Source organism: Perna viridis, chromosome 13, assembly GCF_037379345.1.
Source record: "Perna viridis isolate PV_CMFRI_1.1 ecotype Kerala chromosome 13, ASM3737934v1, whole genome shotgun sequence".
Classification (NCBI taxonomy): Eukaryota; Metazoa; Mollusca; class Bivalvia; order Mytilida; family Mytilidae; genus Perna; species Perna viridis.
The window spans coordinates 15,859,985-15,886,680 of record NC_142457.1 but is presented as its reverse complement, the minus strand read 5'-3'; the positions used below and the strand labels follow the sequence as shown (position 1 = coordinate 15,886,680).

Sequence of the window (26,696 nt, the reverse complement as noted above, 5' to 3'; positions counted from 1 at the left end):
TAATCGATGGTAAAGGAAAACTATTGACCGACAAACGACAAACGTGATGACTTTTTATTCAGCATTGTCAACTTTCCTTTCATCTGTGGCAACATTCCTTCAGCACCTGCGTATTGAGTGTTCTTATCACAACTAATACGTTATGTCAGAGCTTGCCAAAACTACGCAGTCTTTTTGTATCGCGCTAGAACATATAAGGTTCTGGAACAGGGTTATGTTGCTACAAGATTGAAGTCATCACTACAGAAGTTTTATGGACGTCATCATGAACTCGTGGATTGTTATGGTGTATCCATCTGCGCCATGAAAACTGATTTATTGAACGTGTCATAGTTTCCTTTCCTCGTTTGTCTACCCCGGACTTGATTTTTTATGAGCAACTCGGCGAGAAAAGCAGTAAGCTTGTATTAAAGCAGTATTCATTTCAGTGGCGGATTCAGCGTGGAAGCTAAGGGCTAAAGTCCCCTTCCCAACCTGTGTCTCCTAAAAATAATAAACATTACCGTAAATTTAGTTATAAATGTCATATAACTTTGTCTTATCTCGTACAACCATGTATAAACCAATTAACACCCAGTATGCGTATATCTAATTTAATATGTTTCGGTCGACTTAGTTCGCGTCATATGTCACCACTCCCTAGATTGTTTACGACTGCTGAAGCGCTTGTTTCAATACAAGTACATATACCTTAAAAAACATATAAATTTACAATGTATATCGTTCGACATTAAGGCCATCTAACCTGGATTATTTTTTCCGCCCTTGTTAAAAAGTAAACAACTGAATACAAAATCTGATATTTGGTTAGCTCTCCCAGCTGACCACCCGCCACTGCATTTCTATTATACCGTTTCTATTTACGGCGCTATGAATCTTTGAATATTATCAGTACAATTAATTGCATGAAGTCGGATTAAATCCTGTCTGATTTCAAAATAGTTCGTATTCCGAATGTAGGCGAAAATTTTTAAGGTTTCCAAATTTAATTATCTTCTATTTTTCACACGAGTTTGATACAGGAGAAATGGTAAATAGTACCACCGATATGAAGAGTTCTGTGTTATTTGGATTGAAACAAGTTTAATGAATAAATTAATGTATTAAATTACATGTAATAAATAAAATGTTTTTAATTGTTACATATATTGCATATCTTTGATTTCAATAATACAAGACGTATAAAATTGCATGGTAGCTATTTGAATACATTTGAATACAAAATGTATACAGAAACGTAAACTATTCAAGATTTTTTTCTAGCACTGAAAACATTTCAAATAGTGTAGTTTTATTTCTGTTGTAGCGAGGAAGAGATTTTGTTATAAGATACAAATCTGTTACCAAAATAACCCCTTGTAGTATCCAAGTTGACAGAATTAAAGATAATGTGAACCTCAATTAATTTTTCTGATACAAACCTGTATAAATTTTCTCACAAGGAAAATAACGAAATGGTTCCTTCTGATACTTACTTTTATTCAAATTCGATTTATATAGAGAGCTTTGCTAGGATTTGATCCCTTAGGTCCCAACAAAGGCTAAGCCTCTACATATCTGGATCAATAATGCAACCAAAGATACCTATATTGTAATAAAAGGAGTAAGATCTAGTAGCGCGTATGCAACACACGTCCAAAATATAATATCCAAATTCGAAGTCAACCTTTGGGACCAAGGTTTATTATTTCATCAGCCCATCTTAGGACTGGGATAAGATTTTAAGTACACGGACTACCGATTCTCAAAATATTCCTGCCCTTTGGAAAATTTTAATAAAAAGCTTCGCCGAGCGCAACATGATATCACCGCAGTGGTTAAACCCTGAATACATGGGGGAAGTGTGGACACAATATTAGTTTTTGACATACTTAAGCATAAGGACCTAAAATTCATATAAATGTTATGTCGTGAATTGTGTGATCGGGACGGAGAGGTCAAGGGCATGGCATGGCTCCTCGAGATGTCGACTGCCTCCCTGTCCGACACGTTAATATGAACTCTATCTTTTCGAGTGACATTTTGTTTGTTGGGGAAAACTAGTTCATGGTAGAGTCTTGGTGGAGTGATGGTGTTTTCTTGCTATGTCTGGTATGCATGTAGTTTAGTTTTGTGTCCGTGGCCCATCGGACACTGCATGCTTTCGAGGCTGGCCTGGTAAATAAAGATATTAAGTTTTAATTTACTCTTTATTGTCCTGAACGTTCACAGTGATCAAAATATATTTGCTAATAATTTAAGCTTAATACTATGTATACTTTTATTTATTTGATTAATATACTTTTTTCGTTTATTTATCTTAAAAAATAAGAATTTAATTATTTACTTAGTTGCTTTAAATGAAACCTCAACTAAAAACTTTACTTCTAAAATTATAATTATAAAAGTTAGAAATAAGATATCGATTTTAAATTGTTCACGTACCTGGTAAATAAAGATATCAAGTTTTTACTCTTTATTGTCCTGAACGTACACAGTGATACCAGGTCTGGGTTGAGCTCCCTTAAAAACCCAGTATCACGTGCTGTCGGACCTGTTTTTATTTACAAATGAAATCTCTTAATTTTATTTAATGGCCAAAGATGAATATTCATAACGCCTGAGTATATGATACGTTTGGTTATGTAAAATTACGCTTACTCAAACTTACTTTATCTTTCACGTCTAATATTGTTTTAATTTATTCATCCTTGAACAATGGAAACTACTACCTAAAGCAATTAAATACATACATTTTACCCATCTCTACAAATAGTCAGTTGTTTACGTAAATTATTTGCAAAACAATTAAGCAAGTACCAAATAATTCAAACCTATTTAGTATCCTGTTACAGATTATGTATTATTCAATATTACAAATATTTCTTTCTTCTGGCTAAATCTACAAATATGTCAAGACTTAATCAATTTACTAAGCAAAAATGCAATTTTATTTATTTTTAATTTTTGTTGAATCATATAGAATTTTATTGCATCACATAAACACAAAACATGGATACTATATTGCACACAATTTTAAAATCAATTTAAAAGTTTAAAGCAGACCAAACATAAAACAAAAGCCGATTTTGTGGGGTGTGGCCCCTTTGACTCATTATAACTCGGAAAACATAAGAGATATATGAAATTTCTAAGCCAAATGCAAAGAGAAATTTTTATGAAGAATCCAATAAAATTTTATTTTTCGAAATCGGACCAAAATAAATAAGTCGATTTTTTCGGGTGTGGCCTTTTACCATTTATAACTAAAAAACTAAAAAAAACCGTAAGAGATTTTCTACAATTTCAGCTAGGGATTTTTATTAAAGATCCAACAAAAATATTTGAAATTGGACCAAAAAAAGAAACAAGAGGTTCCCAGGAGCATGAATTGCTCACCTGGTAAAAGTTTGTCTTTCAAGGGGAATAAATTGAACAAGAAGTTGTCCAACAATTTGAATACTTTGGTAGGACTTATCGTAAGGATCATTTCAGCAATTGAAAGTTTTTTCTATATATTATAGTTTTCAGGATATTGGCTGGAAATTGTAACAAAATGTCATTTTTCATCTTTTAAGGGCAATAACTCTTACAAGGAGTCACCTGACAATTTCGATCACTGAAGACTTTTGAAGGCCTTGTAACAAGAATCATTTCATGAAAGTGTTTGTCAACAATTTGATTACTTTGGTAGGACTTATCATAAGGATCATTTCAGCAATTGAAAGTTTTTTCTATATATTATAGTTTTCAAGATATTGGCTGGAAATTGTAACAAAATGTCATTTTTCATCTTTTAAGGGCAATAACTCTTACAAGGAGTCACCTGACAATTTCGATCACTGAAGACTTTTGAAGGCCTTGTAACAAGAATCATTTCATGAAAGTGTTTGTCTAGACCTAAGGATTTTGGAGATGTGTGCGATAAACTACTGTCCGACCCATATGTTCTATTTATAGTAACAGCAGCTATGTTTTTCGACAGATCAAAAATCCCCTCATCAGGATATCCTGAGAAAGATTCATTCCAAGTTTAGTCTCAATTGGTCAGAAATAACATTTTTGAAAAGAAATAACATTAAAAAAAGCAAAAAGATTGAAAAAGGGCATTAACTTAAAAGATATTTTAGACATACTTTAGGAGTACAAATTCCATAAAGTATTTGGAATTTCCATATTTTCCACTGCCATAGAGAACATTTAAAAATGGGCACCCCCTTTACACTTATGTACAAACTTTAAACTCGGTGGCCTGGACCAAGTTCCATTAGTTTATCATTTGGCGATGAGATTTTAGGCCTACTAAAGAACAATCATTCACCAAAATATTGGGAATTTCCATATTTTCTCCGGTGGTTAAAAAAAATTCAAATAGGGGACCCCCTAACCATTTATGTACCAATTTCAAAGTCGGCGGCTGGGACCAAGGCCATTAGTCCAACTTGGGACTTTGATGATATTTTAGGCTTACTTGAGGACTATCAATTCCCAAAATATTGGGAATTTCCTTATTATTTCATCTTTTGTCATGAATGAGACTTTAGGCTTGATAAAGGACTACAATGTATCAATTCCCAAAATATTGGGTACTTCCTTTTCTTGAACTTACCACTTATGCAACTTCCAGGTCGGTGGCTGGGACCAAGGTCTATTAGTCCATCTAGGGACTGGAATGAAATTTTAGGCCTACTTGAGGACTATCAATTCCCAAAATATTGAGAATTTCCTTATCTTCCTCTGACTTTTCTAAATTTTAAAGAAAGAGCCCCTCACCACTTATGTACAAACGTCGTGGTTGGTGGCTGTATCCAATGTTCTTTATTCCATCTTATAGGAATAAGTAGTCCTTAGGTAGCCATAAAATATTATCACAGTCCCAAGATAGACTAATGGATCTTGGGTCCCAGCCACCGACACCGACGTTGGTACATATGCGTTAAGGGGGGGGTCACCTAATTAAAATGTTCTCAATGACAGAGAATGATATGGAAATTTCTATTTTTTGGGAATTGATAGTTCTTAAGTAGGCCTTAAATCTCCATTACTCCCAATATGGACTCTAATGGACCGTGGTCCCAGCCACCGATACCAGAGTTGGTACATAAATAGTAAAGGGGGTCCCCATTTTAAAATGTTCTCAACAACAGAGGAAAGTGTGGAAATTCTCAATATTTCGGGAATTGATAGCCCTTAGCCCTTTAGTAGGCCTATAATCTCATCCCACTTTTAAGATGGACTGATGAACCTTGGTTCCAGCCACCTACACTAGAGTCGGTACAGCATTGACGGCATTTTTTTTTTAAATCGGACTCATAATAACTTATTTTAGGTTTTCCGAAATAGACCTAAATCATATTGACTTTTTGGACCTCCTTTTTTTAATAGACTTTTTTTCAATTCAAAAATCTGTTTAGTTTTCAGAAATGTATCTGAAAAAGTCGCGCAACCAATAAGATTTTAATTTAAAAATGCAATTTTAAATATGGATTTCATTCGAAGTACACGAGAATTACTGCGCGGGCACGGATAAAAGCAAACCTCAGTTTTCAAATATTTATTTAATAAGGATAATGTAGTAATATTGTATAATATTGATAAACAATATGAATACTCTGTGCATTTTTCAAAATAGTATTGTTTTTCCCTATTTAAAAAGTATATAGTTGAACGAACTTTTCGTTAAAAAAACACTCAGTACCGTTGAAATGGTGCCCAATAGATGTTTGAACAACTGTAAGTCAAGAATATAATCAAGTGTGAATCACTCTTGAAGTTGCAAATATCCACAATAAGTTATTGTTAGAATTAAGAAATAAGTCGTGGAGGGGGTAGATTTAAACTCATTTTAACATGGGTACGGCATTTATATTCGATTATTTAACACCGAGCGCCAGCGAAGTGTTAAATGAGAACACAAATGCCAAACCCAAATGTTAAAATGAGTACAAATCGATCCTTCCAGGAATTATTTCTTTTCTAATATGACAAATACGGTAATTTTTGTGACAAAAATTTCCCTAGGCGTAGCCAAAATAACGGCTGTTCCGTTTAACCTCCCCCGTATGGAAGTTGGATTAAATTTGTATATGTATGTCATTGTATGTGTTAAATGTGTGTTTTTATATACATGATTTCAATTATGTAACCTCTCAGCCGTTAAATCTTTAAGAGGGTGTTTTGTTTCGAAGCGACAGCAAAAGAAAAGAGACAGTGCGCAGGTGCTAAAGGTGGGGTTGTACCGACATAATACTGTTTGACGATATGGAGACGTCATATTAGAAATTTAAATATATCTAAATATCTTTGTCAGATATGTGTTTGTTATCATTAATGGACCATTGAATAAATTTATCTACAAGATACCGCTTCCTATATGGATATCTAATTTAATCGCGTGTTTTGATCAGATCTAGTTTGAATCTTCATGTAAATTGTGTATAAACTTGGAAAATTAAACAAAAATAAAACCGGTCTTTTTTTGATTCTTAACACAAGTGATAAATACCTCTCACACTATCCGAAAGCATGGAAGGATTGATTTTAAAAAAATAATTCAAATAAAACAATTTGATCATATATTTAAACATAAACAAAACTTTGTTAATACATCTAATTTGTATTACAGCGAGTTACCAACACAAATCAAATATTATAGTCACTAGTATATCCATAGGGCGGAATCACATCCCCCTTTTTTGGAGAATTTTTTTAATTCCGTGGAAAATTTGGACAAAAATTAGCAAATAGCCAGGAAAATCTCCTCTTTCAAACTTTCTGGACCCGATCCTACCCTTGAAAGTACCATTGAAGACAAAAAAAACATACCTTTTTACTGCGCTAGAATTCTTACAATTAGGCTTTTGGAACAGGGTTACATGTATGTTGCTAAAAGATTAAATTGATCACTACAGACGTTTTATTGTCGTCATCATGAACTTTTTATGGTGTATCAATGTGCACCATGATAACAGATTTGTTCAACGTGCCATGGTTTTCTTTTTCTCTTTCCTCTACCCCGGACTTGACTTTTAATGAGGCGCTCGTCTGGTATTTCTAGAAGAGCAGATGCCTCTTACCCTACCGGTGCACCTGGTCCATGGAAAACAGATATACACAACAAAAAACATAAAGTAACAAAAGCAAATGAGCAACTCGGACTCCACTAAAACTGGGAGCATGAACCAGGTGCACCGGTAGGGAAAGCGTCCTCTGCTTTTCTAGAAACACCCGCCGAGTAGCTCATAAAGTCAAGTATTGTTACTACTAGCTTTCTAGATACATCATAAACGAAGCTTTAGTGTTGAAAAACGTGGGCGTGGTATTTGACAAAAATATCAACATTAAAAAAAAAGCACTTGAATTCAATTTCAAAGTCATGTTTTATTCAAATACGGAAGAAAGGACAAGAAAGGATCAAACATATATGAATTCACTTGTGACATATATGCTTTTTCTTTCTTTAATTATTGTCTTTCTGGTCATTATAATCACTGGTTATTTGAATATCACTGAAAATTAACTCCTGCGTGAAGTAGTTTTTCGTGGACCAAAATTCAGAAAACCACGGCGCCTAAATTAAAAACTTCATTTTAAAACCTAATGGATGCTGTTGAAGATCATGCTAGGTCACGGATACAGGGAGAAAATGAAATAGAACCAGATATTGAGTCCGATTGAATACTTTATCATATGATATATTGAAATCTCGTTTGAAAGTTCTTATTCGGAATTTTGTTGTTGTTTCGAAAAAATATGTTGTTCTTTGTTACAAATCCACATATTTTTTTTTAACATGGCAGAAAGGCAAACTGTGCTACCCAGAAAAGCAGGTTTGCAATATGCTCGATTTCGTCATTGATAAAATATTTGTCACCTTTGGAATAACTTTGCATTCCAGTGGGAACTAACTTTGCTCCTTCTCCTGGCAGATATCTTTTTATATTCACTGAATTTCTTCAGAATCTCGTAAAGAATGAAAATATAAATTAAAAGATGCTAAATCCTTTACTTTACATCCAGATATATTGATGATGCTTCGTCCATCAATAACCGTTCTTTTAGTAAATGGTTACCGTCAGTATATCCACAAGAGCTCAAGATAAAGGAGACTACAAAAACTGCTTTTTCTGCATCTGCGTTGGACCTACATCTCGAATTTGACAACAACGCTCATCTCAGCACTAAGCTTTATGATCAAAAGAGACGACTTTAATATCATAAATTGTCCTCATCTGGGCAGCATCTCCTGCATATGGTGTTCACAAATGTTTTGCTACGTAATGTTTAATTACTCTGATTTCCTTACAGACCATGAAAATCTGCATAACAGACTCCTGAATCAGGGTATTTGGAAATGCGTCTCCAAAGGGCTCTTGCCAAATTTTTGGTGTAGATATCAGTCCTTGGTTGAAAAATATTCACTTTCTTATAAAATAATTCAACGAAGATAAACGAAATCTCCCAGCATGCGTTTAAACGCACGATAGACGAACGACGAAAAATAATAATATAGACAAATAATGAAGAAAAAAAAATAGAAAATAAAGTTAATGAAATTATATAAATCAATAATAAAATAAATAAATAACATTTAAATCAAGGAAATAACCAAAGAACAAAAATAAACGAACGCTACTATCGTGCGTTTAAACAAACGCTCCTATCGTACGTTTGAACGAACGCTTCTATCGCGCGTTCATCGTGCGTTTGAACGAGCGCAAAACGATGTGTACACGCACGATAAACGATGCACGAACGTTTCAAAGAGTGTATGACGCAATAGCAAGCAAATCACCAATGCTATATTCACGCGACAATTGAAGAAGGAGGCTTAGTGCGCTGTAAAAGTTGGATTTAATCCACCATTCCATTTGCAATACCTGTACCAAGTCAGGATCATTGCAGTACTAGCTGCTTCGGTGTTGCAAACTCTATTTTACAAGATTTATTTTGTACTTGACATGACTATGGGTCGTATTAGTGTTCGGTAATTTTGATGTTACCCTTATGTATAGCAATATCTCATAATAGTTGGTTTATTACAACTATATTGGAAACATATTTATATACCTCGCCAAAATTTATAAAAACAAACAGAATTTTCAGAAAGAAGAAGTCAATCTGCCGTATCATATCTTAAAATCTTAACCGCAATTAACGGTTCATGCCTTGCACCTTAAACAATGAATAAATAATGACTCGAGATAACGAGGCATATGAAAAGATTACGTCAACAAATATAAACACAATCTGTGATGTTTATTCCAATCAAGATTGAATCTATCATCTGTTTCACTTTAAATATTTAAGATTTCCTAGCTAATCAAGGAAAAACAACCATAGTGGAAATTGTTTTCCCTTGTTTTTTTTTTTGTTTTTGTTTTTGTTTTTGTTTTGTTTTGTTTTGTTTTGTTTTGTTTTGGTTTTTTGTTTTGTTTTGGTTTTTGGTTTTTTTTGCTTTTTTGTTTGTTTGTTTGTCTTTTTGTTTTATTTTGTTTTGTTTTGGTTTTTGTTTTTGTTTTTGTTTTTTTTTCTCTCTTTCTTTCTTTACATGTCTTTACAAATATTTATGTTACTTTGCTTGAGGTTTCTTGAATGTTTACAGAAACCAAGAGAATAAGATGATTGTTATTCTATTCTGATTTACGATATTAATCTCTCTATTTAATTAAATATGACGTGTATAATTGAAACATAATTGCTTTCTAACAGGATTTAACAGTACAACATACTTGATTAGAGTTATTGCATAGATATTGCCGCCAGTGGTATTTGATAAAGAGAATATTTGCGTCGTACATACACATGAACTTCAAAAACGAAATTGTCATTGATTATCTTTCAACCACTTTTTTGTATAAATAGGCCATAATATTTACTTTTGCGATGCTAATTTAACTTTTACTGTTTTAAACGACACAAGTTATTTCAAAGATGGACCTTCCGTTAACTTTAAGTGTCTATCTCCATTTGTTTGTTTTTTTTTTCTTTTTTGTTTCAGTGTGTAATCCTATACGATGTCGTTGAGATCATTTTGTGGCATATTGGTCTTGCCTTTTAAAATTTCATTCAAAATTCCGGTAAAAAATATTCTACATATTCATTTCATTGTTTGTTAAATTTGATAACATTAAATCGCTAAATAAGTGTTATGTTCGGTTTGGCATTGTAAATAGCAGTTTTAGTAAGAAGAATGCAATTTCCGTAATATATAATACACCCAAAAAATAGCCACATATTTTTGTTTCATTTTTTTTTTCGTATAAGCTTCTTTATAGGTCTACACAAGGAAAGTTATAATTATTCATTTCAATATGTCTGCTTTATTGTATTTTAGTGTCATCTACAGAGTAATGCCCCTTAATTTTGAAGTACATCCTATATAATTTATACTTCTTATAAACAAGGATAATATGAAAAGTCACATCTTACTGTCTGTTTACTTAAGCAATCCGATTCAGCGTATCCAATTAGTACAACGCAGGGTGTGTTCTATTAGTAAATAGTTTCATTTCTAGCTAAACATCAAATAGTTTATCATGCGTCTTATGAACAATAAGCAAATTTAGACAACTTGAATATATCAACAGTGAACGACTGGTGCATAAAATTGAGCAACAGGTACTGATACGAGGTTAGAGGTCAACACCTTTTGATTAGACCTTTGTTAATTCAAACCGAATTAACCAGTATGTTTAGTTAAAATTATGTAGCCTTTCCAAAAATGAATCACATTTTGCATGATTCTTAGATGGAGTACTACTTAATTGGGTGCACTTTTGCAGGCAATAAAGTGTCTATATAATGACAATAAAAACAACACTGTTAACGTTAACAAATACAAGTATCAGTGAACATACAAACATAAAATACATCACATACACAGCTAATCATAATTATGCAAATTTCCTGTAAATGATCATATGGAAACTAAAATAGTATAAGAAATAACACTCCTTTTCTTATTACCGTAAATATTAACAGAAATGCTATATGTGTAGACATTTACCAAGTATTATGCTTTTATTATGCGAGTTGATCGTGCAAAAAGTAAAAAAAAGTCTATTACTTATCTAAATTGTCTGCAGTTATTTTTCAAAATGAAATCGAATTTAAAGATGCTGAAAATGTCTATTCATTGGGATCAATGTGTATGTTTTCACATGATATTCGCCTATCATTGAGGAAATAAAAGTTTAAAATGATAATTAGCGTAAATTTATCGTAATTAACATAAAACTTTCCATCGTATAATAATGTTTATTATTTGAAACAAAGCAACAATATTTTTAACATTTAATACACATATATAAATGCACAATTATGTACCCTTCCCCTGCGTATTATCAAATGAGGATTACATTACAAACAAAATAGTATAATTATAACCAATTACTGTTGCCCTGAATAATGAGAGGTGACATATTCTGCCTGACTACAGTAAGTTCGTCTATCAGAATCAATTTGGTTTAGCATACATGATCTTAGGATACAATGTGCTTGTTATCAGTCTTGATTGGATAGATCAGTTTTCATTCGAGGGTTGTCTCCGTCGTTGTGAGGACTATATTCACTTGAGGTATGTTACTTTTGAAAATCGATGTTCATAAATGTGATGCTGTTCAGTATTTAACCAACGGAGTTTTGCCAACAGAATCAGAATGTTTTTGCCTATATATCAAAAATATGTCAATAATCATTCCCTCTTTTTGCAGTGGAGAGATACATGTAAGCGCTTAAAACAAGATCCAAGAAATTTATTTTTATTACAGTTAATATTTTCTAGGCAATATAAGAAACAATGGTAACCGAGAAGAATAGTACATCACACTTATAAAATTTGTGAAAGTGTAAGAGATCTTTGATATTTATTTATCTATTTATATATATGTGTGTGTGTGTGTGTGTGCCCCTTTGTGATTGTTAAAACTTTAGAAAGTCAAAATTTTTGTTTGACAACGATGATTTACTTTTCCATGTTTCTTGTTTTTTTCTTGGTTTATTTTAGGTACATGTATGTTTTTTTTTTCGCCTCTGTCTCATGTACCTAAATTTGGTTATACTCGAAATTTCTATTGGTCATTTTAATGGGTTTCTATCTTGTCATTACACGAGTGTGTGTTAAGTTTAATAATTCATTATTAGACCAAATAGAAACCTTTAGGAAAATATGGTTCAATAGAGTACCTATATTGATCTAAAAAGAGCATGGGTTGAGGTATTTTTTTCGAAAATGTAATCAAGAATTTTTGTAATGTAATAACACTTAGTTAAACTCAAGATTTTCTACGGAAATGAATGTGTTTACTCTGGTCCTTTGAGGTGGTTTTAAACTTTCCGGTTTTTGCCTTGATATTGCAATTTGTTAAATATGGATTTTCGTTTTGAATATTCATTCTGCCTTGTGTGGTTTAGTTCGGTCATTTTGTTATTATCTTTCATTGCATGCTGCGTAATTCAAAGTAATGGTGCGTGCAAAATCTGTTCAAAAAGGTATGCATGAAAAAGACTATAAGATTAAAACCTCTTTCATGTCAGTAAACCTTAGCTTGTAATTAAATGCCTCAATCTCAAGTCCTCTCTTGATTCATGCATGAATTTAAATGCTTTGTCTTTTTCCCCCTTCAAAAAAAAAACGCAAAAATCTTAAGTGTTAAATTTGTCGAAAGGTATGGGGTCATGATTGATCAAAATATTGTGACGTCATAACTTACGACTAATTTTACACTTCCGTTTTTTATTGAAAGGGAATGCAGGTCCTCTCGTTGGTTGTTGCCTTGAACCGAACATAAATGTGTTTATAGCGTGTTATCTTATCTTATTAAAAAAGAATTCTACGTATCTGTGCATTACTTACATTATATAAAGATTACTTGTCTGTTCCAACAAATGCTCGTTCATTTTGAACGTAATGCACAGCATTAAAAGCGAATATTCATTAGTCCATTAATTCACGTTGACGTGACATATTTCTTGAATTCACTTTAGTACAAACTTGATTTTAATAGAGACGACTTTACTTTCCAAATTATCAACTTTCTTCGTATGCAGAAATATAGCAGTTTTTTTTTCATGCCAATGGGGTTCACATCTTACAGTTGGTAAGATATATAAGAACCTGCACTTATTATGTAGATTTTTTCCATTTGACTTATTCACCAAGAATACAAGATAGGGTGAATAATCCGATCTCCTTGAAAGTGTTACTGGCGATATAAATATCAAAGATTATTACGAAACAATAGAACATATTATAACAGATGTGACTGCTCGGGCGTTAAACCCCAACAATCAATCAATCATGGACAATTTTCGTTTCCTTTATCAACTTTTTGTTACCTATACTGTACCATATAATGTATCGGAACTCGTAATTTTACACTAAATACTTGTTCTAATTTCCTGTAACTACCGTCGATGACATTAGATACCATTCTGTCAAAGAACCAGGAAATGGATGACACGTGGTTTTTCTCAATTTGGTCTCATTTGCCCCAAATATATATTCAATACATCTAGTTAATAATCGAAAGCTATTCAAATTAATTGTGAAGCATCTTTGATGTAGATATTATTTTTTTTGGTTATATAGGAAAAAGTGCCAGCAAATTTTCCCGCCATTTTGTCCATAGTGTATTTCGAATAAATTTGACCTATCAATATCTTAAAAAAAGGCAAACTTTTTTTTGGGAGGCTATAAGGTATAAATACATGTACTTACATAATGCAATGAAATCTCTGCGTTCCTTTTTTCTTCACGTACCACACCTGATATGTAGTTTGCCTGATTCTTAGTCAGAGAAATACTTAAAAGTTCAATTGATACTGTTCGTTTAGATAAACTTCTTTATATTACCATTAGGTTGGAATTGAAATAACATGACAAAGTGAAGTTTAATTAGATTTTAGATGATATCGGAATAAATAAAAAAACAAAAACAAAAACAAAAACAAACAAACAAACAATGCCGAATTTAATAATAATCCGAAATACATGTCTTTCAATAGAGAACAGAGAAACTCTCAAGAAAACATCAAACAACTAGGTGTGCTAATAATCCTGATAAAATGTGCTTCACCAACATAATGTCATAAGTTTTGTTGTACTTTTGTTGATTTGTCATTCCCTGGAGACTAAGCACATTAATGTTCTGCAGATTAGATTTACCTAAAATCAAGCAAATGTAATGAAAAATGATGAGTTGAAAATTTTGTCATTTTTTTTAAACGTAATAGCTTACAGAAGGTCGCACCAAGGATAGAAACAATAAAAGTTTTTTTTTCTTTTTGCTTTTCACAGCATGTTGACAAAGCTAAGTTAGGATAAATAACCCACATGAAATTTAAGTAGCTGTCTTTGTAAGAATCATGCAAAAAAAATTGAAAAATGTGATACACCCGAAAAAATGCTACATATTTTTATTTTTGTAATTAAGCTGTTTTATGGATTTATACTATGAAATTATTCATTCAAATCTGCCTGCTCTTAGGAGATAATTAACATTGAAAATCCAGTACATTCTATTGTATTTGAGCGTCATTTACAGAGTTATCTCCCTTATTGTTGAAATCTACAGTGCAGTCTGTATATTTTTTATCTCCTAAGAACACGGGTAATATGAAAAACCACATGTTATTTTATGTTTACTATGACATTTCAAACAAAATATGAAAAATTAAAATATGTAGGCTTTTTACCCATGAATCACATTTTGCATGATACTTAGATGGAGTGCTACTTAATAGCATTTGGAAATTCAAGTACTGCACCCCTTTTTACAAAAAAATCGTAAGAGTAAAATTAGTCGTAAGTTGTGACGTCACAATACTTAACTCTATTATGACATCATAACTTACGACAAATTTTACACTTACGATTTTTTGTGAAAAGGACCGCTGGATTTGAAACTCGTTCAATAAATATAGTTTCTTAAAAGAAACAAAACAAGTTGACACGAAAATTAGTATCATACAGTGAAGCCTTTTTGAACTTTAAAAAATGGTTTCCGTTAGACAGGATCTCGGTTCGCCGAGAATCAAAGTATTTTTAAACTGATGTAAAGAAATCTTAAAAGAGTCAGGTTTCCGGATTTTTTTCCGGACACGTGCTTCATTTTTCTATATTTTACTTTAATTTTATAGCTTTAATAAAGAACGTTGAACGTTAGTCGGTTGATACGCTGCATACATCTAGCATCCAGAATCATGTAATCGAAGCATTAAGGATGAACGGAACATTTAAGATATATGAGTGAAAAAATGGAAACAATGTTAAAAAAAATGAAAAACAATAATATAATGTTAAAAAAAATGAAAAACAATAATATAATGTTAAAAAATACTTGTAGTTAGCAATCAAGATTCCATTTGACAAAACATGCTTTCAATGATTAAGCACGACGATAAAGTGAATGTCCTCTGCAAATCTACAACACAGCACCCATATTGGAAGCAATGGTTTAATTTCCGTTACATTTGTAGCTTTGTTACCAGATGCAATATCGACAATATGAAACACGATAAGTATAATACCAGTTTTGAAGGTAATGCCAAAAAAGGCATTTTAGATTTTCAAAGTCGCTCTGCTTTTAAGTTTTTTTTTTAAAATAAGGAAATGAGAATAGGATTTCATAATTTGTTACTCCAATAACGAGATATAAATTAAAATATACGATTATACGAAGTTTTTCGGCGGTTAGGTCAAGAATTGCACCTAGTTTTAGTATAAATATACCCAAATGGGAATTAATCCAGTCTGATTGACACGTATTTATGAAACAAATGGGAACGCTTTGGGATAACCTGTGCACCTCTTTTTGCCTATCTGTTCTTCCAATCGAACAAAACTGATGTGTTTAACGTTTAACCTCTTGCAAGCTACTCTTCATTTCTTGTTTTTTCCTAAAGGACTCAGACCTCTTTGAACTGATTTAAGGTGTGTGTAGTAGTGTATTATTAAAAAAAGGGGAAGGGTTGTGATCACTGCCAAGTACTGTAACATTTGTTTGTACCTGTCCCAAGTCAGAAATTTCTGGACTCTGTATGTATTGTTTTGTTTACATTTTCAGTTTACTTTTATGTCGCTAAAGTATATAATGGGAGCTATTTTGCTGTACCTTTGTATAATGTTGCGGGGGCAGCTGCACCCTGCTCTGTGGTGCGAGGGTTTCCTCGTCGTACATTGAATACCAATGGGTGGCCATGGGCTTATATTGCTCATCCCGATGGGATTTTTGTCTCTTTGACATGTTCACCATATCTATTCTCATTATATCTAGTAGTAGCAACACTTAAACATTCACGTTATAAGTAAGAACACTTTATTTTAATATATGGCTATTTCCATTATGATAGGCAGTAGATTACATAGTCGCATTTTTTCTCATACTAATTCACCCGGTTTTTTGATATCATATGAGTAACCCTTTGTATTTTTCTGGGAAAAGTTAACCTTACAATATTTGCATTATTGGTTTCTTATCTTATCGTTAGATTATGTGTGTACTATAACGTATTAATATAAAAAAGATGTGGTATGATTGCCGATGAAATTGTCATCCACCAAATGATAAGCAAAGAACAGTTTAACTTCTACAGGCCACCACACGGTCTTCAATGATGAGAAAACACATACCATAAAGCAAGGTGTACATTGTAACAAGCCCATAATTAATGTGTGAAACTGTTGAAAAAAAGAGGAAAACCATCCTAATATATATATACAGACTATTACTGTTATTTCTGGTTCCTTGCAAGTGCTCTAGGTTACTTTCTGTCCCAAAATTAAGGTTACAAACTGTGAAAGTACTATTATACCTGGGTACCAACTTTCTTGGTTTAAAGAAAACACATCAGTTCAAAAATTCTTAAATTTCTTTGATTCGACTCCTCCTTCATCTTTTTTCGGTAAGTAACAAATTAGTAGCAAAAAGTAACAAATTTGTTAAACCAATGAAAACCACGGAAGTTGGTGCCCGACTACGATATGTTATGAATCAAAATGTTTCATCGCATGCTTAAACCTTTGCTTTGTTTTTGTTTTGTTTTTGTTTTTTTTTTATTTTTTTGGTTTTGTTTTGTTTTGTTTTGTTTTTTGTTTTGTTTGTTTTTGTTTTTTGTTGTTTTTTTTGTTTTTTTGTTGTTTTTTTTGGTGGGGGTTGTTTGTTTGTTTTTTTGTTTGTTTTTGTTTTTTGTTTTTTAGTTTTTTTGTTTTTTGTTTTTTTGTTTTTTTTTTAGTAAATTCATGAGATGTAATCTGTGCCATTTGTCATGTAGCGCCGTAGGATATAATGCAAACTGACTTGGAATAAAGTATATTTTACAATCTATCATGGATCGACCAAACTCATATTAATACTTCTGACGCCGAATAAATTCAGCCAAATAGAATTCTACCTCTTCCATAACATCGGCCTGAGTGAAAATCATCAAAAGCGACGTCGCAATACTAGTTTCAAATCATTAATAAATATAGAGCAAGAAATACAATACAATAAAACCTTACTTTGACTGTAAATATACGGTTTGTCTGTCTCTATTTCTGTATGTTGCAATTATCTGCACGATTCTGTAGTAACGGAAGCGGGATTTATATATCCTTTTTTAATTGAACACCGTCTTTATGGAAGTGATATGAGAGCTTCAGTCCCGTGTTTTATAGATCTTCAGGTTAGGTGTAATTTAATATTCAGTTGCCGTTGGCGTATTAATAAGCATTTTTTTTTTGCATAGTAAGTCTGGTCTGTGGAGATAATGCACATTGAAAATTCATTCGTTTCTATTATAATATCATTTTAATAGCAGGGTCATTTATAGATTTATCTTCCTAAATTTTAGATGTTACAGTTTGTTCTATATGATGTATATCTCCCAAGACCAAAGATAAAAAATGTTAAATAGATGAATGTTGGCTTTCCAACCATGTATCACACCTTGTCTGATTTCTATCTGAATTGCTTCTTAATTTTCCGTATGTACTGATTATCGCTATTTTCGTGTTGGACAAATAAACTCAACCATTTCGCCTGATAAGTTTTCCAAGGCTTCATGTAGTCATCCTTATACATTTATAAAATAACAAAACTGTGGATTAATCTAACGATAACAGGTGTTATCTATGTGTTACTATTACTATTTGAGCATTTATTTCTAACTTGTTTATTCATTGCGCGATCTCTTTTTTTTCATTTAAATTTAGTGCATTCAAGTCAAATTATACAGAAATAGCTTTTGCAATTTTTAATTGAATGTTATATAAGATTGAATAGTAAATGGGATGAAAAGTGAACGTTTTAACAAATAGAATTTGCTTAAATCGATCAGAAGAATCATCTACACGTAATTTTAAGAGAGAAACGAATATTTTGTTTTATAATGACTTTAAATAGTCTTGTTCTGTTTTAAAATCATAAACAAATAATTTTGTTAGATACTGATACTGATTTTGGAAGCTTGAGCTTATAGAGGTGCGTTAAAATAGATATTCTATGTATTAGTAATCTTATTAAATGATCACTCATGTGTTTACTGTTAAACTGCGTTTGAACTACAACCCAATGGAAGACCGGAGTTTTAGAGTGAATTGTCCCAAAGCAAAGGAAACTCTTGGAAATCTGGCTTGCGACTAGATGCTTAGTCTGTCAAAATTTTAAAATGTGTACCGTAAGGTATAATGAGCAACACTAATGGTTGTTCATACCAACTGTAAATGTCCTCATAAGTAGATGTTCCTTTATATAAACAATATATAGATTTTTTTTTTCTTTGTCTGAGTATGCATGACATTTTTTGCAACTGTAGGATAAACAAACAACTATCAATCAATCAATCAATCTTATTACTACCCGTAAGTTTTGTCTGTTTCCCTTTAATTTAAAGAGTACACATACAAATATTTATCAGCCTGACCTTTTTTTTATGTCTTAAAATGACTGCAAGATAAATCGAATGGATTATTTCATCTTTTTTTTTCAACATACACAGATTTCAGTAACATAATTACTATTACTATGAAAACATTTCTTTGCATCTGTTGTAATTGTGTTATGTATGTTTTGTATATTAAGGTAGATATGTCTTTACGATACATCTTTTTTTCTTTAGGAAAAATGCGACATCTATTCTGGTAAGAAATGTACATATAGTTCATGATATGAACACGTCCATGAAAGCTTGCAAATATTTTCAAATTGTCAGACACTAATATTTCTAATGACAGGAAGAAACACTTCAAGGAAGATGTTAAATTACTTGGCATGGCACAAGAAAGACAAGTTGGTAATCCATCATTAAGCTGCATTTATGTCATACGTGAAGAAGGAAGTTATCTTTTATTATTAAATGTTCCCTTGAGCATAATTCTGTTTTACTTCCTTGAAATGAAAATTTAAAGTCGTTTCGTGTAAAACAATATATAAGTAATACTTTGTATTTCTTTTCCACAGTTAAGTTTAATTTGTACTTAATCAATACAAAAATTAGCAGGTGTAGTTTTATATATTTGAGAATCTTGTTATCACTTTTTTCACCTCTTATCGCCTTTTCTAGACATCTTGATGTCCCTTCTTAACGCTTCTTGATTCTTTATTCTTTTGTATATCCGTAAGACGGGACTTCTTAGCAGACTGAAACCAGGCTCTCAGTGCTTTCGAACTTTATAAAATATTTAAAGCATTACAATAAAACAATGCAACGATTGTGACGTCACAAAATAAACAGTCAGTGGCTGTATATCTAATTACACGGTCAGTGAATTTTGACTGCTCGAATAACAAAAGTTGCAATGTAAAATTGAATCGCATATTTTTGGATTTACTTTTTTCAGTGAATACTTTCTCTATATTAACACTGTTTTAACCAAAGGGTAAAATGACTTTAAACGCTTTCATATCAAGGTTATGATTCGGTTGTTGTTTAGGGATTTAAGAAACTAATCGCGAAATTACATGAGAGTTATGTAGCTGACAAATAACATAAAACTAGATATTCCTTTTTTGTTCATTGAGACAACTCAGGGGATCGGAATAAGCATAATTAATTTAATGCTGCAAAGATGTCAACCTAGTCAAATAAAAAAGTTGTTTTTCTTGCCTTATACGTCATTTATCTTTTAATTTATTTTGTATCGTAAATATAATAACAGTAAACTTTGATATACGAATGCGTCTAATTTACCATCAGTTTTCAGTCTCAACCGTATATCAGTTTTATGTTAAGTCAGTGTATTGTTATTGTCTATGTATTGAGGTATATGTTACAAAAATCAAAGCAGACCAACATATCTATCTTGAAAGAAGGTTATAAAAATGATTCAATTAAGCCACTGTGATAAAGCAACTAGTTACACTGAAATCTGTTATGTTTAAATTTTAAAGAAGAAAGCACGGAAATAAAATCAATATGCAAGATAATCATTTCAAAGAAAAGTGATTAAGACAATATGAAAAAAAAATATATGGATTTGTTTTCTTCCAAGTACCTAATTAATTTACGAGGTAATGTCTACGGTTTATAAAAGTACATCAAATTTTAAAGTCTGGAATTTCATTTCATTCTTAATGGTTTTGAAAAATTAATAAAATCTATAAAGAATTCATCGCACTCATCTAGAAATTCATTAGAAAAACAGACACAGTTGACAAATGAAAGTTAAAATTCTAGAGAGTCTTATTCAATTAGTGAGTAATAGTTGGATAATTACGTTCTTTTATATGATGCGGTAGAACAACTTTGCGACTATACGCGAATATGGAACTGCTTTTAGTTGTATTATAATGTACTAGACTTGCTTCAGACATGTTTCTTCCTAGCCTTTTGTCCCGTTTGCTTGCCTCAGATACAATCCCTACCTGACTGTATCGAATGTAACTGAATTATTTTTTTTTGCTTCAGACATGTTCCCCTTAGCTTATATCGAATGTAATTAAATTAATTTTGTCTCAGACATGTTCCCTTCCAGACTGTTCCGAATGTAACTGAATTAATTTTGTCTTAGACATGTTCCCTACCAGACAGTACGAAATGTTACTAAATTAATCTTGCCTAAGACATTTTCCATTCCAGACTCTATCGAATGTAACTGAATTTTGCCTCAGACATATTCCTTACCAGACTGTATCGAATGTAACTAAATACTATTGCCTCAGACATGTTCCCTCCCATACTGTTCCAAATGTAACTGAATTAATTTTGTCTCAGACATGTTCCCTACCAGACTGTACGGAATGTTACTAAATTAATCTTGCCTCAGACATCTTCCCTTCCAGACTGTATCGATTGTAACTGAATTGTTATTGCTTAAGATACGACCACACTGACTGTTTGGTGTTTTAACAATTACTGAACTAGCTTTTGTTTAATCATGCGCCCGTTCATGTCAATGCTTAAGTCAAGCTCCCTCTCAGGCTATTTCTAGTTTAAAAAAAGCTATTTAATGAAATGCGCATAATCTAGCTGTCTGTTCTCTTTGAAACTATTGTACTGTTGGTGTTCGATGCCTGTTCTCACTCCCACTGTACAATGTGTTGAAATTGTTTAACAAGCATTGCTTTAGACACGCTCCCAATCCCGATTGTCCGCGTGTATACTACTACTATATTATAATAGCTTTAGACGTGTTCCAGGATATGTTTTCCACCTTTGCTCTCCCGTGTGCATTTAATTATTGATCTTGTATGTCTTATACATTTTCCAACAATGCTCACAATTGCAGATCTTGTTTGGCTTCAGACATGCTCCAAGCCCCTGCTGTCCCGCGCGTTTACTATTTCTAAGTTAGTTTTGCTTCAGAAATGGTCCCATATTATGTTCACCCTGTTTTACAAATCTTGTGTGTTTCAGACATCATCCGCCCTGCCTACAATTGCTGATCTTGTTGGGCTTTAGACATGCTCCCAACCCTTGCCGTCTCGCGTGTTAACTATTACTAAATTAGTATTGCTTTAGACTTGCTCTCACATATGTTCTAACCCTTACTCTCATGTGTGCTCACAATTACTGATATCGTTTGCCTTCAGACACGCTCCCATCCTCGGGGTCCTTGTGTTTTCAAATACTGTATCGGATTAAGTTTACATCTAGCGTAATTTTCGTGCATTATGTATGTCTTGCAAATGAAAACGTATCATTATGCGAAATGATACTTCGCTCTGTCACTTTGCCTCGTTTGTTGTGTTGATTTGTACTGGTAAGCATTTTGATGTTTTCATTTAGAACCATAGGCTTTATTAGATTAAGAAAAAAGTAATTCCTAAATATGTGGGTTTCAAACAGAAATGGTGGCTCATTAGTGGATCGTTAATACAATCGACCTTTGCATAATTCATCATTAGCTGTGCTACGATAATAGCTTTAAAACACTGATTACATAACAAGGAGGATATATGATAGATCCAAACCTTTCGATTACAGTAAATATATGGTTCGTGGATCTTGATATTTATGTTCAGTAATGTCCTTACGGTAGTGTCTATAATGAAGTTAAAGATATATTTGATTTATTTTGCATTGTGCATTCATCATCTAAATATTGTAGTTATTTAAACTACAAAGCTTTATTTTACATTGACGGAGCGTCGACTACGTCTTATGCTATATACAGATACTCTGAAACATGAATGGCTTCAAAACGTTCTGAGGGAAATGATGTATTCTAAATTACGTATACAGATATCGATGCCATTTTTCCGACACGCAGTCGGTATAGTTTCGCTTCTTATCCTTTGACCTTGAGGACTCTCTTTCATGGAAACGCAAATCACCCAATCGCAATTCTGTTTCCCGATTGGCCAAATACTGATACTTTCGTGGCGTTCGAAAAAAAAAACTATCGAAATTTGAAATTGTGTCCCATGTGTAATTTCCTGTATGAATTGTAGACAATAGTAAGTAAAAAGAGCAAATATTTTACTGCATCGGCTATCTTTTTTTTAAAGATAGTACTTGTTTAAAATATGTTATTGGATGTATTGCATACTCCCGTTGGTCGAGAAATATAAAAAAAAATGGTACATTATCAACAAAATGTTATTTTAATACAAATAGCTCAGTCTGTAAAAGGTAGATCCTTAAAACAAACTATGTGTTATATACAGCTCTCCAATAAAGTAGACTTCCACTCTTACAATTCCCAATTGACACAATTTTAATATGGATTTCTTAATTCCCTTTTCATATTAAACATCACCTCATATGAAAAAAAAATCCTAATGGTACATTTTACAATACACCATCACCTAACTGTTTATCCCATTACTGCTTACATGTACCCCCATTACTAAACAGTTTACACCATTACTGGAACAGTTCACACAATTACCGGAACAGTTTACCCAGTAACTAAAACAATTCATACAATAAATGGAACAGTTTACCCCATTAATGGAACAGTTCATACAATTACTGGAACAATTCACACAATAACGGGAACTGTTTACCATATAACTGAATCAGTTTACCAGATTACTCGAAAAGTTTACCCCATTACTTGAACAGTTTACCCTTTTCCTGGAACAGTGTACCCCATTACTGGAATAGTTCACACATTACTCGAACACTTTGCCCCATTATAGGAACGGTTCATAATTAACTCTATAACTGGAGCAGTTTACCCCTATACCTTATCAGTCTACCCGCTTACTGGAACAGTAAACCCCATAACTGGGCCATTTTTCCTCAATCAATTATTTCATTGGTAAATAATTTAATTTCAGACGTAACGTTGATTCTGATTGGATAAAAAAATGTCCATCATCTCATAGACCAAATTTTGTATGACTATGACGTCATCAAGCTTTTTCAATGATTAACTCGTTGAATTTTGATACTTAAACTACATCATAAGGAACTACTGTTATATTTTTTCGGTCTATTGGAAATAATCCCAATGGCTGTGGTGCACACTTTAAAATAACATGCTAAGCAGGTTATTTAGTGTACACAACATGATTTCGTCATAGACCGAAAAAATAAAACAGTCATTCCTTAAATGAATTACCCAGCATGCAAATGTAAATATGATGTAAATAGTAATAAAACATATTTTCTAATGTTAATCTTTATTTCGGAGCAATACCTAACAAATATTGTGATATATAAAAATGGCCGTTCGCCTTATTTAGATGAGATCTTTCTACAGTTCGTATTGACACCAGTTAAAGAAATAGTGTGTGTGTGTGTGTGTGTGTGTGTCATGTTTGAATTGTCTTGGATCGTCACGATTGTACTACGGAACGATTTATACAATGATTATTTTTTTATTATGACAACCCGGGTCAAGACAATTCCTAGCAATGAAAAAGGTCAAAGCAATGCCTGACGAATCTTGGTCAGGAAAAATACTATATCGAAACTTTTTTCTGACATTTGAAAGACAGTGTAGGTTAAAAAGAGTTATACTCATTTATTTCCTGAATAATTTTTTTACTAGCTTGTCAATAATGTTTAATTAATCCAACGTTACTTAATTATGTCTGACAATACTATCCCTTGACTATTCCAGGTCAGAACGATTCCTGACATTTTTAGTGAAATTTATTTTTTTCTTATTGTTTTAAATTATCTGACCTTGATCGTCAGATCATTTAGCATATCATCACAAAAGTTATTCTAGAAATGTGTGAAACAAATACGTCTACGATTTGGTCGTTACGTTTTAATGCATGATTGTTATAAATAAATAATATTTAGCAACTTAATGGTTTGACGCAAATAAATTCATTGTCAGTACGACGGTCCTTTTCCGAATATCACCCACTGTGATGGAGAAGTTCAAATTATCTGCACTTATTAAATTGCACGTATTTCGAATCCCTTGAGTTATTTTTGATTTACACAATTTATTTTAACGATAAAACGCTTTGACTATCCTGTCACTGTTGATGTCAATGATGGTAGATGTAGAAGATGGGAGTGTGAAGCTTTACCACATTTTAGCGTTGAGTTCAATTGAGGAGTTAAATTGATATTTAAATGTCCTGTCACAGCTTTAAATTTAGAATACATCGAATTATATGCTGGGATTGACGTCATTCCATATTGCAATGTAGGTTTCAACTTCCTTCTATGTTCATGCAAGGCACAGGTATTATCACAAGATAATTAATGCCCTTGTGTAATTTTGAAACCACGGTGTTTCCGTCAATCTGAGACTAATAGTTCTGTTTGTGGTCACAAATTATACAATATAAAAAAATCACAACAAAAATCAATTAAGCTTATTTGAACCTTTTGTTGTCTTGTTTTTCTTCACATTGAGTGATTAAAAAAAATAAAATAATTACTAAAATGATCATACATGGGAATGGATACAGATTTAAGGAGGTAGACCTAGGATAAGGGACAGAACTCATGAAATCAGTGATATGTTTGCATCATATTCAATTTCACCAAAGCCTCTCATGCTTTCGTTGAAAGCAGAATAAAATGAATCCAATTTAATTAGATGCTTACATAAGATTGATGTAAAATGCTGAATAAAAACGTTCCAATGATTTTTAAGAGTTGTGTCCCTTACCCTAGGTCTACCTCCTTATGTATAAACATTTATGTATCATATGACAATATCGTCTATTGTGAAAGCAATAAATACTGAATATTACATATCAAAATCTGTATCACATGCCGTATCAGCCCGAGACTCTTATATCATCCCAACCGGCCAGCGGGGTGATATACGTCGAGGGTTGATACCACATGTTACACAGTTTTTGTCATGCCATGTTCATTATATCAATTTTTTTTATCGATACTTCAAGTATGTTCCGCGAAGGAGCGCGATAATAGATATACTATATAGGTATAGGGTAAACGATATAGGGATTAAACAATCAGTTATGATGCAAATACAATAAATTTTAAGCTAAATATATGATATAGAGTGATACATGTAAAACAGGTTTATATATATATATATATATATATATAGAAAGGTCTGAAAATTCCCAACAATGTCAGAACTCACAAATTTGCGAGGCAAATTTTTGGTCGTTCCCTCCGCGAGGCCAGAACTTGTACCGCTGTGACATCTATGGCAACACCGCCTGCACAAAGTCCAGGCCCTAGACCACTCAGCCAGTTAGGCTATATAAAAATACAGCTTTCGCTGTCCGGGTCATTCATCCTCGTAGGATTAATCTAGGGCTGTAACTTAGTACACGATGTATGGTAGTACGAGACAGCCCATTTAGATGTTATTATTTAGGATGGAGGATCAAATTAGTGATGCATGTCACAACAAAACAACACCATACAAGGTCAGAAACTTTTAGAAGGGTCTGATCCTATATCCTACATAATAGCACCTAGATGAACTGTCCCGTACTACCATACATCATGTACTAAGTGTACTAAGCACGTTGATGTGAGAGCTAGTTATATAAAATCATCATTAAAATGTTGGTATTATATCATATGATTTTAAGCTTTTTTAGAGGGACGGGGATATTTGCGCTGGAAATCATTTTTGATGATAGTAAATAATGCAATACAATTGTGTGTTATGGGTTTTTTTCTCGACCACAACGAGAATATGCTAGACTTTCTACAATACTCGCACTGCGCCTGCTTTCAAAGTTTAAACAATCACTTTCAAATTGTGTTCGCTATTTTCGACACAAAAAAATTAAGCCTTTTAAGCTAGTACATGTAAGAGTACACATATGTATGCAATGATTCCAAATTTCTTAACATCATGAAAATGAAGCTTCATTTTTATCGATAGT

At 32.5% G+C, this 26,696-nt stretch overlaps 1 protein-coding gene across 2 annotated transcripts in view; it reads left to right on the top strand.

Moving 5' to 3' along the window:
- LOC148599733 (neuropeptide S receptor-like) overlaps positions 1-26,696 on the top strand; it is a 52,591-nt gene that overhangs the window by 8,211 nt on the left and 17,684 nt on the right. The window contains exon 1 of one of the 2 annotated variants that reach the window (XM_088558541.1): positions 11,386-11,557. The exons of the other annotated variant lie outside the window; for it this stretch is intronic. Coding sequence (XP_088414667.1) covers positions 11,457-11,557 — 101 coding nt within the window. The 5' untranslated portion in view covers positions 11,386-11,456. Of the gene's footprint in view, positions 1-11,385; positions 11,558-26,696 lie in introns of those variants that run through there. 2 annotated transcript variants of the gene reach the window in all.